The sequence below is a fragment of the Amblyraja radiata genome, chromosome 24 (genome assembly GCF_010909765.2).
Source record: "Amblyraja radiata isolate CabotCenter1 chromosome 24, sAmbRad1.1.pri, whole genome shotgun sequence".
NCBI classification, from domain to species: domain Eukaryota; kingdom Metazoa; phylum Chordata; class Chondrichthyes; order Rajiformes; family Rajidae; genus Amblyraja; species Amblyraja radiata.
The window spans coordinates 17,108,732-17,122,368 of NC_045979.1; the positions used below are offsets into that span (position 1 = coordinate 17,108,732).

The 13,637-nt window shown below is 39.5% G+C and overlaps 1 protein-coding gene across 3 annotated transcripts in view; it reads right to left on the reverse strand.

Moving 5' to 3' along the window:
* grm4 (glutamate metabotropic receptor 4) overlaps positions 1-13,637 on the reverse strand; it is an 844,630-nt gene that overhangs the window by 733,836 nt on the left and 97,157 nt on the right. For all 3 annotated transcript variants that reach the window (XM_033042492.1, XM_033042493.1, XM_033042494.1), the window contains exon 2: positions 747-1,746. In XM_033042492.1, coding sequence (XP_032898383.1) covers positions 747-1,274 — 528 coding nt within the window. In that variant the 5' untranslated portion in view covers positions 1,275-1,746. The remainder of the gene's footprint in view (positions 1-746; positions 1,747-13,637) is intronic.

A 13,637-nucleotide genomic window follows, 5' to 3' on the forward strand; every position in this document is an offset into this window, starting at 1 on the left:
ATGGAAAGGTCAAATCAATCACTACTCAATAATCTATCAAAATTGTGATAACACCATACAAATTCACCAGCTCAACTTGGTTCCATATACAATCTTCGTAGTTTGTGGAAAAAGTGTTGTTATTGATCAAAGTTGTTGATTCTATTTTGATTATTATTGAATCAATGTGTTTGATTTAGTGGGTGGTGCTTGATGGAAATTGAGTAGACAATGCTCATCCCCACTCAACTGAAATGCTTAATGCCATGACTTGACCATCCATCCCCTCTTTGCAAATCTTTATAAATATAGAACCTGCACGCAAAATTGCTCTCTAGAGTTCTCAGAGGAGAAAGAGTAAAACCTGTTCCCCAAAGTTCTCAGATAACTAATGATGGGATAAATTCTGATTTGGCAATATAGGTTCCATAACTTGCTTTATAAAGAATTAGTCAGAGAATTGGGAAGAGTTTAAAGGAGGTGTGTGGAGCAAGAATTAGTTAATCTAATTTCTGCAGTTCAACAATAATAAAAAACGGTTAATTTAAGTCATGTATATTTTTGGAAAGTCATTAATGTTGTACAATATTGTAACATTTCTCCAGGTAAAACTTAATTGCATTATACAGAAATACAATCCGTTTTCATACAAAAATCTGAAAAATATCAAAAGATAATTTTTCTTCAATAAAACCCTGTAGATCCATCATTTGATTGGCGTTGCCTCAGTAACAACAAAAATATATACTTCAATAGGAAAGGCTTACCTTAAAAAGACGCAATATGTTGGCCACCATTATGGATACAGAACTTGCTGATGCACCTATAACTCCCACCACTCGCTCTGGCTTGGTAATGATTGGTGGTCCTCCGCTCATGCACTTCACATCGGTGCTGTCTTTCTCAATCAGAGCTTGGACAAAGGTCAAAGACTGCTCCAAGGCGTGGGTGTCCCTGGAACACGTGTCGAGGATCCGAGCACCCAGTGTTATGTTGGGAAGGAGTTCCAGATCGTTGTTGATCCTGTCCAAGGCAAACAGCATCGCTTCCAACCTGTGGATCCCTTTCTCTTTCTTCAGCTGCCCACAGTTAGCACCAGACCCACTCCGTGAATGCACGGGGAAAAGCCCCCCCAGGGCTATGTCCCCATCAATCCTAATGGAATTCATATGGGGACGCGAAGGTCCTTTCGGCTTGCCGATAACTGGGACAAGCCATTGAAAACTAAACAGAAATAAAAACAATGATAAACACTCAGACCAAAAATAGAGATCTCTTTTACACGCCATTGTCATGGAATAATCATTTCTGGCATAATGCTGCAAGGAAAAAAAAAATATTGTCTTTGAGTTGCTGTGGAGTTTGGGGTCTATGCAATCATTTCGTATCCGCTTAGAAAGCACCGAACAAAAGGAAGAATTTGCCCATCAAGCTCTTCAAAAGACATCTGTGGAGGAGTTGAAATAGGCTCACTTATTTTTTGCTGCATATTTTATTAAGCATTGCTGAGGTTTGTAGTTTTATTTTAAATGTTCACTTGTCAAGAGCGCTTGCAGTGTTTATTGTAGCTCTTTTAGTTTCCTGTTGTGTTTCTGCTTTGCATCAGTTGGTAGAAATTCTCCTGAGATTTATGAACTAGTTCACGTGCCTCCTGAACCAAGCTTGTTAGCCCTTTCGCTCCCACTGAAATAGTTCCAAAAGAGGCAGAAATAGGATGTCCTGTCATCAGTCATCAGACTCAAAGGTTTAACATGATGCACAGCATTCCTGAGAAAAAGAGAAAATAAGAGTCAAAACATTTTGAAAACAACAGCTATTATTCAATGAATATGACAGGTTATAGAGTGAAAGTCCATCTGTAGTTTTTTTTAATTTAGATAAATTAAAGATATACAAGGTTTAAAAAAAAAAATCAATCCTAAAGTACATAATTGGAAACAAAGACACCAGGAACTGCAGATGCTGGAATCCTGCATAGAACACAAAGTGCTGGAGTGACTTAGCGGGTCTGATAGCATCTAGACTTTTAGATTTTAGAGAAACAATGCTAAAAAAAGGCCCTTCGACCCACCGAGTTCACGACGAATAGTGATCACAACATACACTAGCATGACCACACTAGGGACAATTTAGCTGAAGCCAGATAGCCTACAAACCTGTACGTCTTTGGAGTGTGGGAGGGAACTGGAGCACCATGAGAAAACGCACGAGGTCACTGGGAGAACGTAAAACTCCGGACAAACAGCACCCGTGGTCAGGATCGAACCCGGGTCTCTGCTTTCCACATAAATGTCCATAAGGCTAAAGACAAAAAGCCCCAACACCATTATTTAAGAACCAAGGCCATAATTAGGCATGGGGTTCGACAAGACTCGTGACAAAGGAAGGAGTCAAGATATAAAATTAAACTTTAAAATATTTGCAATTTCCCCTTCCAAGCAATTTCCCCTTCCCAGTTGCTTGAACACTAACCTCAGCAACTGTGAACTTCTATGCAATGTCCTTGGTTGTTGTAAGGACTTGGGTCTCACGTGCTATTATGGTTATTAATTGCATTTTACAGGTCTGTTATGCTGCAGTTAAGATGTTCATTGTTCCATTGTTGGTACATATGACATTTTAAAACTCTCAACTCAAAGGTGAATCAGCCAGTACCCTAGCTAATGGAAGGACCGTTCAGGAGCCTGATAGGAGTGGCGAAGGAGCTGTTCCTAAACCTGGTGGAATGTACTTTCAAAGCTTCTGTATCCTCTGCCTGCTGTGAGCTGGGAGAAAGAATGGCCAGGTTAGAAAAGGTCTTTGATTACGTCAGCTGCTTTTCCAAAGCAGTGTGAAGGGTAGATGGAGTCAATGGTTGGTATTTTGACGGACTGGGCTAGGTCTACAACTCTTTGGCACTTCTTGCAGCCTTGGGCAAAGCTGTTCACAAACCAAGCTGTGATGCAATCTGACAGTATGCTTTCCATGGCCCATCTGTGGATGTTTGCAGGAGTTTTCAGAGTCTCCGGAGGAACTAGAAGCATTGATGTGGCTTGGCTGTCACTTCAATGCAGTTAGTCACCAATAAAGATAGTTTGTGACATTGTAGCATGATTGTACACAGCAAACCTCGCAAATCAACATAGTCTGACTTTTTCATCAAATAGTCATCTTTTAAAGGAAAGCTCATTCTACATAAATAAAAAAATAATAAATTATTGCAAATTCCGCGCAGGTCTGGTCAGATCTGCTGAGCATTTCCAGCATTTATTTTTTGTTTTTCATTTCAGATTTCCAGCATCCAAGTGCTGGAGTAAATCAGCAGGTCAGGCGGCATCTCTGGCGAGAATGGATATGTGATGTTTCGGGTCTGAAGTAGGGTCCCACCCTAAAGTATAACCTATGCACAGTTGTATAGTTGCTGCCTCACAGCGCCAGAGTCCTGGGTTCAATCCTGACTATGGGTGCTGTGTGTATGGAGTTTGTACGTTCTCCCTGTGACCACATTGGTTTTCCCCTCAGGTGCTCCGGTGTCCTCCCACACTCCAAAGACATACAGGTTTGAAGGTTAATTGGCTTCAGTGAAATTGTAAGTTGTCCCTATTGTGTAGGATAGTGCAAGTGTAAGGGGTGATTGCTGGTCAGCATGGACTCAGTGGGCTGAAGGGCAGATGTATAGTACATCTCTAATGTACTAAAATACTATCCATGTTCTCCAGAGACATTGTTCCTCACCCACTGTGTTATTCCAGCACTGTCTTCCTATGGTTGATTTGGGTTGTTGGGCAACAATTATAGGGCAAGGTAAATAATTAAACTATGAAAATCTGCAATCTAGATAGGTAAGCAAGTCATGCCTGACCAAACGAACGGAATTATTTAAAGAAATATTGCAGTGTTTCGAAATTGGCATGTCCAGTTTAGTTTATAGTCACGTGTACTGAGGCACAGTGAAATGCGTTTGTTGCGTGCTGACCAATCAGCAGAAAGACAATACAGGATTACAATCGATCCATTTACAGTGTATAGATACATGATAAGGGAATAATGTTTAGTGCAAGGTAAAGCCAGCAAACTCTGATCAAGGTTAGTCCGAGGGTCACCAAAGAGGTAGATAGTAGTTCAGCACTGCTCCCTGGTTGTGGTAGGATGATTCAGTTGTCTGATAACAGCTGGGAAGAAACTGTCCCTGAACCTGGTGGTGTGTGTTTCTACACTTCTATACCTTTTGCATGTGTATATATTATTCAAAAGCATTTTAATAAAAAGCAGTTGGAGAATTTGCAGTCTCTCACATAATTGGAATATCTGTTGGGGAGATGGCGCCCGCATAGCGGACAAAAACAGACTGGACAAGCTGATCAGGAAGGCCGGCTCAGTGGTCGGGGCTGAGCAACGAACGGTCCAGCAGGTGGCAGAGGCCAGAACTCTGAACAAACTGGGTTCAATAATGACCAACCCCACTCACCCACTCCATGCCCTGAAGGTGATCAAGAGCAGCATCTTCAGTCAGAGACTGATTGCACCAATGTGCAAAACTGAGAGACATAGGAAGTCTTGTATACCAGCTGCTATAAGGTTATATAATGCGCATAAATAACTGCACTTTTTTTCATTCATTGTATTTTAACTTGTATTTTAACTTGTATTTTAACTTGTTAAGTATGGAAGCTATTAGAGGAAATGTGTGGTGTTATGTCTGTCTTGAAGCTGTCGTGGCACTGTAATTTCCTGTAAAGGATTATTAAAGGTATAATCAATCAATAATCAATCAATCAATCAATCAATGTGATGAATAATGTTGTTGAGTTTATGTTGGAGCCAATCTTCTGTTTACTCCATTGTATAAATAATCTTAACTTTGAAGCTGATATATTCATGAATACGTCCACAATCGTGAATCGAAAATAGAAATTGAAAAAAGTGAAAAGATGCAGGCTTTGAGAATTGGGAGCTTTTCTCACTGGATCTAAAAGGTTTAAGAATAATCTAATAGAAATATTTGATATTATTCTGGTTATGTTCGGGTAAACAGGGATAAGTTGAATTTTCCTATCACAAACACAGTAAAACAGACTGAATGTGTGGGAAGGGACTGCAGATGCTGGACTGAATTTGAGTCTGAAGAAAGGTCTCGACCCGAAATGTCGCCTATGACTTTTCTCCAGAGATGCCATCTGACCCACTGAGTAACTCCAGCTTTGTGTCTAACACAGACTGAATATTGTTACAAATAAATTAAGTGGGAGTGAGGACAAAGTCTTTAGATGAAGGGCAGTTAGAGCATGGAATGTCAATTATAAGTTAGTTTAAATTAATTAGCTTGATTTAGTTTAAGGATGGAAACATGTCCTTCGGCACACCGAGTCCACACTGACCACCCGTTCACACAAGTTCTAAGTTATCGCACTCTCTCATGCACTCCTGAAATGTTAGGAGAAATTTTACAGAGGCCAATTAAACTACAAACCCGCAAGTCTTTGGGATGTGGGAAACCGGAGCACCTGGAGGAAACCCACGCGGTCACAGGGAGAACATACGAACTCCATGCAGACGGCACCCCAGGTCAGGATTGAACATGGGTCTCTGGTGAGGCAACAGCACTGCCAGCTGTGCCACTGCTATTGTAAAAGCAGAACCAGTTTATTGTTTTAAAAGGAAATTGTGCAACTGCTTACAAATCCACGAATGAAGTGCAATATGTGGCAAAATCATTGAAGTCAATGAAGAAGAAATTTATTCAGAGTGAAAATTTCCAGCTAAGACCAACATTGTATATTAATTGTGCTATTTATAACTCCTAGATCATCCAATTCCCTTGCTAGCATCACTTCAGGACACAATGAGAACAAATGCTTCAGTGATTTCAGCGTGGACAAATTATCTAAAATGATCTGTTGAATTGAGTTGGAGAGAAGAGGGCGGCAATCCTGGTGGTCCGGGCCTGGGGACAGCTAGGAAGCCAATGAGAGTGGGAGAGATGGTGGATGTTAGTGCTGCTCCTTGTGGGAATTGACACACTGCCATGAGTAGTGGTTGAATCAGATAAGATAGTGGCTTCTAGGTAGGCGCATGGATATGCAGGGAATGGGCAGTAATGGATCAGATGCGGGCAGGGGAGATTAGATTAAATTGGCATAGTCTTCGGCATGGACATGGTAGAGCACAGAACAGGACCTTCAGCCAACTATCTTTGTGCCAAGCATGAAGCCAAGATGGACGATTGAGTTGGATATCTTCTCAATGGCTAGATCGGCTCAGAAGGGATCTTACTGATTAAAGCAAGTTAGTGTTCATCGTTGCTGAAGACTAGCCACGAGAAATGTGGACAGATCACATTGTGCCACATGGGGTGGGGCCAGCCATTCTTCTGAGCAGATCTGTGTGGCAGGAAGTCAAGGATAATATGGGGCCCAAGAGTTATAAGCAAGAAAAGAGCACTCTGGTACTGGGAGGACAGAAAACCACCCATGTCCTCATTCTGCCAGCAGATAGATTAGGGCCTAGGAGAGTTGCCAACAGCCTAGATTGAAAGAGATGCCTATATTTTAAAAGAGAAAATGGCCATGCCCTGGAAAATTGGTAACAGATACCCTATTTATCTGATAAACGTCCCAATACAGACAACCAACCTACCACGGCACACAAAGGATGAAATGTCAAAGATGAAAGGTCAAAGGTGCAAGATCAGAGGGGGAAAGTTTAAAGAGGTAGGGTAGAGTTTTTAATTACCCAGAGAATGGTGGATGCCTGGTATAAGAACAAAATAGACTAGATGACATAGCTTCAAGGTGTCAGGGTCAAGCTTGAAAGAGGATGTGCTGGGAAGGATTTTATTTTAGATACAGGGTGGCGTTTGCCTGGAACACACTGCCAGGGGTCGTGGTGGGATCAGATATTATAGTGGCATTTAAGAGGCTTTTGGATAAGCACATGGATATGCAGGGAATGGAGAGATATGGATCATGTGTGGGCAGAGGCGATTAGTTTAATTTGTCATCATCATCGGCATGGACATAGCACAGTGCAGACCCTTCAGCCTGCAATGTTTGTTTGTTCTTTTTTAATTAATTTATTTATTTATTTATTTTAATTTATTTATTAGAAGTAGACATATTATAAAATGTAGTTACATATTATAGTAAAAAAACTTTTCATATACATCAGTCATACATTATTAAAATTTTCCATTATCAATTACTTCTGCTTCTAGTATTTTTATTTTTTATAGAAAGAGGGAGAAAGAGAGGGTAGAAAGTTACAAATAGTACTTTATAACGTAGGTTATAAAGTATAGCTTTTCATCTGGTCCTGAGTTCAAGTTTCAGTTGGGTCCTCGTGCTGTGCCAATCTATCCCTTCAGTTAGTTAATGAATGGAGCCTAAATTTTATGGAAAAGATCTTGTTTGTCCATTAAGACAAGTCTAATTCTTTCTAAGTATAGGGTCTCCGACATTTCCGTAATCCACATTTTAATTGTGGGGGTTGTAGGGCCTTACCAAAATTTTAATATTAATTTTTTCCCGGTTATTATACTGTAGTTGAGGAAATTTCTTTGGTTTGTTGTGAGTGTTAAGCTTTGTTCTGATATTCCAAGTATTATTAATTTTGTGTCTGGGTCCAGTTTTGTATTAATAACTTCTGAAGTTATTTCAAAAATATCAGTCCAGAAATGTTTAAGTTTTATACAGTTTGCAAACGTATGTGTTAAATTAGCCTCTAGATGTAGACATTTATCACAAATAGGAGAGATTTGTGGGAAGATTCTATTTAGTTTTATTTTAGAGTAGTGTAGTCTATGTAAGACCTTGAATTGTATTAAAGTATGTCTGGCATTTAATGAACATTGATGTATTTGTTGTAAACTTTCGTCCCACATATCTTTCGTGATAGGATGACCTATTTCATTTTCCCATTTGTATCTATGTGGTTCGGTCGGTGGTACCTCGTTGTTTAGTAGGGTGTTATAAATATAAGCTATTAGTTTTTCAGTATTAGGATGCTTGTTCAAACATTCATCAAGAATTTCTGATTCCCTATTCCTGTAGACTTGTGTATTAGATTTAACATAATCTCTAATTTGTAGATATCTGAAGAAATTATTTGAGTGCAGTCCATAATTCTGTTGTAACTCTTGAAATGAAAGAAAAGTACCTTTCCCATAAAGATGTCCTATATTTTTGATTCCATAATTTTTCCATTGTGTGAAACCTTTGTCCATAAAGGATGATTTGAATAAAGGATTATTTACAATGGGAAGGCAGAGTGGTATATTATTTAATTTTAAATCTTTTTTTATTTGTTTCCAAATTCGTATTCCACTATGTATTATGGGGTTTTCTTTATAGGTTTTTTTGTGCAGTTTTGTGGGGGCAAATATGATCGGTCCAATTTCAAAAGGTAGACAGTCTTCCTTTTCCATCATTAACTAATCTGGTTGTTGATCCATTTCTTCCAGCCAGAAATTCATGTTTTTAATATGGACTGTCCAAAAATAAAATAAGAAATTTAGCAAAGCCAAAACTCCATTTATCTTTGACTTACATAAATGTTTTTTACTTATTCTATGATTCTTATAATACCAGACAAAACTTGTAACGATGGAGTCGACTTTTTTGAAAAAAGTTTTTGGGATATATATCGGAATTAATTGAAGTAGGTACAGCAGTTGCGGTAAAAAAATCATTTTTATAGCATTTATTCTCCCAAGCATAGAAATGGGGAGTGTTTTCCAGTATTGAATATTCTTATGTAGTTTATTCAGTAATGGTGGGAAATTTAGTTTAAATAAAGAGGTATATGTCTTAGTTACATAGATTCCTAAGTATTTGAATTTATCTTTAACTATTTTAAAAGGGGATTGTTGTATTGTATGTAAATTGAATTTTGTTATTGGCATGATTTCACTTTTATTCCAATTAATTCTATATCCCGAAAACTGACCAAATTGAGTTATTAGATTTAATAGGTTTGGAATACTAGTTTCTAATTTTGTAATATATATTAGTACATCATCTGCATATAAGGAGATTTTATTCCTTGTGTCTCTAGTATTATATCCAAATATTCCTGGATGGTTTCTAACGCTTTCTGCTAGGGGTTCGATTGCAAGAGTAAATAATAGTGGGGATAGTGAGCATCCTTGTCTACAGCCTCTAGAGAAATTAAATTTAGTTGATAACATTTTGTTTGTTAATATTCTAGCTGTTGGATTAGAATATAACAATTTAACCCATGTACAGTACTTCTCTCCTAGTTGAAATGTTTCCATCACCGAAAATAAATATGGCCATTCTACCTGGTCAAATGCTTTTTCAGCATCTAACGAGATAATTGCTAGCTCTGCATTAGGGATTCTATTGGCCTGCAATGTTTGTGCCAAGCATGATGCCAAAATAAAATAATCTCATCTCTGTACATGATCCCTAACCTTCTATCCCCTGCACTTCCATGTGCCTATCCTAAATTCCATTATCATATCTGCCTCCACCACCATCCCTTGCAATATATTCCAATCCCCAACACTGTGTACATAAAACATGCCAGCTGACTAGTCCCGCACATCTCCATTGAACTTTCCCCCTCTCAATTATGCTACGCCCTCCAGTGTTGGACCATTCCACCCTGGAACAAAGGTTCTGACTGTCAACCTATCCATGTCTATCATAATTCTATACACTTCTATCAAGTCTTCCCCTAACTTCCAATGTTCCAGAAAAAAGAATCCAAGTCTATCCAACCTCTCTGTATCTGAAACCCTCTAATCCAGGCAGCATTCTGGTAAACCTCCTCTGCACCCTCTCCACTGTCCCCCTGGTAGTGCATTCCAGGCATCTACCTCACCATGTATAAAGAAACACTTTTGATAGTTTTGCTTATTGTCACATGTGCCGAAGTACAGTGAAAAGCATTTCTGTTGCGTGCTAACCAGTCAGTGAAAAGACTATACATGATTATAATCAAGCCATCCACAGTGCACAAATACAGGATAAAGGGAATAACGTTTAGTGCAAGATATAGTCCAGTCAAGTCCGATAAAAGATAGAGCTAGTGTCACCAATGAGGTAGATCAGCATATTCAGCTGAAGGGCCTGTTGCCATGCTGTACTATGTTCTATGTTAAGGTCAGGTGATGGCCTCGTAAAAACAGAGTCCAGAATTTCCACCATACCTTCACGTGTTGTTGTTAATTTTCTGCCACTGTTTATGTATGGTCATGGAAATAATAGCACAGGAAAAAACCACTCCAGCTCACCATACCTGCTCTCTGATAACGCTTGTTAACACCTTACATGAACTTTCTTCATACCGAACAAAAGACGTGGCAAGTTTAAAATGCAATCACTTGCTCGCAGTTGTTATATACCACCCATTTCACAAGAGTTTGTTACTTACAATCCTGTCCCACTTTTCGGGATAATGGCTACATTCAATCATGTGTTTTGTAGTTTTGGCTACTCAGATCCATTTATACCCGCTGTTTCGTTTTCTCTGGCCTACTTTTGAACATAAATGACTTTAGTTATACATATATCAATTGCATACGGGCCTATCGTTAAACCCCATTTCCCTCAGTTCTCACTGGTCAATTTACTGTCCACCTGCACAACACTTTAGACGAACATCAAAGCCAATACACAATACACAATGGGTGCAGAAGGAGGCCATTCGACCCTTCGAGCCATTCAATGTGATCATGGCTGATCATCCCCAATCAGTACACCGTCCCTGCCTTCTCCCCATGTCCCCCGACTCCGCTATCTTTAAGAGCCCTATCTAGCTCTCTCTTGAAAGTACCCAGAGAACCGGCCTCCACCGCCCTCTGAGGCGGAGAATTCCATAGACTTACAACTGTGTGAAAAAGTGTTATCTCATCTCTGTTCTAAATGGCTTGCCTCTTATTCTTAAACCGTGGCCTCTGGTTCTGGACTCCCCCAACATCGGGAACATTTTTCCTGCCTCTCGCGTGTCGAAACCCTTAATAATCTTATACATTTCAATAAGATCCCCTTTCATCCTAAAGTATACAAGCCCAGCTGCTCCATTCTCTCAGCATAAGACAGTCCCGCCATCCCGGGAATTAACCTTGTAAACCTATGCTGCACTCCCTCAATAGCAGTAATGTCCTTCCTCAAATTAGGGGTCCAAAACTGCACACAATACTCCAGGTGTGGTCTCACTCGGGCCCTATACAACTGCAGACCTCTTTGCTCCTATACTCAACTCCTCTTGTTATGAAGCCCACGTTTGACTAATCTACCGTACCCTCAAGAAAAAAAAGATTTTTTTTTAAATCATTGTGTTTTTTCTAACATGAGACAATATTTATATCATAGCGTCACAGAAATAAGACTATTACACAGACCTCATCCTCAAGCATGCCATTAAAGCTGCAACATTCATACCCCACAGAACATAAAAAGTTGAGATAATATCTTCCAAAAATGATAGTACTTAACAAATGGTCATAGATTTTTTTTGTTTATTTTATTATCTATTGAGTATTGTGTTTATATATCTGTTGTGTTCCTGCAAGTAAGAATTACATTGTTCCGTTCTGGGCATATCAGTTCAGTTAATTGTAACGTGTTCTGAGGTACAGTGAAAAGCTTTTTGTTGCGAGCAGAAAGACAACAATCGAGTCATTCACAGTGTACAGATACTTGATAGGACACTCTTGACACTATGACAAAACACTCTTAATTCTGGAGTTGTAGATTAAGTCTAACAGCGCAGAAACAGGCCCTTCGGCCCAACTCGTCCATGCTGACCAAATATTCCCATCTAAGCTGGGCTGCATTTGGTCGACATCCCTCAAAACCTTTCCCATCCGAGTACATGTCCAAGTGTCTATTCAATGTTGTTATTTTACCTGTAAATAATATCTATACCATATACACTCTGACCAGTTTTCAAGCATCTGCACTGTTGAAGCTTAGAGGGCAAACTAAAGTTGTAATTTGTAACTATCGATTTGAAAAGATCAATTGCATCCAAAATTAGATCCATCAATAATACATTTTGAGACTATTTGGTTTATAATAAGGTGAGAAAAGACAATATTAAAAGTACAATCAATGTTCCCCTTGCATTCTATAAATTGGAATTGTGCTTTGTATTCTCTAATGAACATGGCACTGATATTGTATAGGAAGGAACTGCAGATGCTGGTTTACGCCGATGATGGAGTAAAAAAGCTGGAGTAACTCAGGGGGCAGCCGGCATCTCAGGAGAAAAGGAATAGGATGTGTCACCCATCCGTTTTCTCCACAGATGCTGCCTGACCTGCTGATTTATTCCAGCATTTTGTCTATCACTGATATTGAATACTTTTCCATACAGTTGTCCAATCCCTGTATAAAGGTCAACAAAGTTAGATGCGCTGGGTAACATAGACATATAGAAAATACTGTAGGTGCAGGAGTAGGCAATTTGGCTCTCCGAGCCAGTACTGCCGTTCAATATGATCATGGCTGATCGTCCAAAATCTGTACCCAGTTCCTGCTTTCTCCCCATATCCCTTGATTCCATTAGCCCCAAGAGCTACCCTCTTGCCCATTGTCACACACTCCATCTGAGAGTAACCATATTTTCTGTCCATTGCGAAGTAACAAGACTAATGCACTATATCCCCAAGAAGAAAAGAATGTTTGAAATCATTGTGCTTTTCCTAATACAAGGCCATTTATATTATAGAACCACAGGAAAATAAAACATTAAAAATACTTTATTCTTGAGAATGCAATAAAGGCTACATTATTCATACACCAGAAGAAATAAAATTTCTTATGAGAAAATACCTTCCGATAGAGTTAATACAATAGGTCTGCACTGTGCAGATACATGATATTGTGATGCTCTGGGTGATTACTTGCCAGGTTATAACCTGTTTGGAATTGAAACTTATTCCTCCAGAAAGATGCCTCTTAAAATCCATCCCTTCCCCCTTAACATTCAAACCCTACCTACGCTTCATTTGGCTCCATATATCCTTTTATGGTTTGGTGTCAGATTTTGTTTGATAATGGTCTTGTACATTCTCCCTGTGACCTCAAGGGGTTTCTCCGGGTTTCCTCCCACATCCCAAAGACATGCTGGTTTGTAGGTTAATTGGCTTCTGTAAATTGCCCCTAGTGTGTAGGGTGCAAAACTGGGATAACATAGAACTAGCACACGGGTGATTGTTGGTCGGCATGAACTCGGTGGGCCAAAGGGCTCGTTTCTACACTTTTATCTCTATTGCTGTAGATGAGGAATTATAATAGAAAAATAGATGCAAAGGAAAGGTGACTAAAGTATGGATAGCTTGCACAGTGAGACCACTATTTATGCACACTTGACATGGGTCCAACAGCTGAGACCAATATGATGGACAGCATACTTCCAGTAGAATGAGTAGATCCACACACTGTACACCACATTGGACACTCATCACCTGCAAGATAGCACTTCTACAATCCAACTTCAGTCCTTCAAAAAACTCACTGCAGCCGATATCAACTCATCACCAAAGATAGACACAAAATGCTGCAGCAACTCAGTGGGACAGGCAGTGTCTCTGGAGAGAAGGAATGGGTGAAATTCTCGACCCGAAACATGGGTCTGAAGAAGGGTCTCGACACGAAAAGTCACCCATTCCTTCTCTCCAGAGATGCTGCCTGTCCTGCTGAGTTACTCCA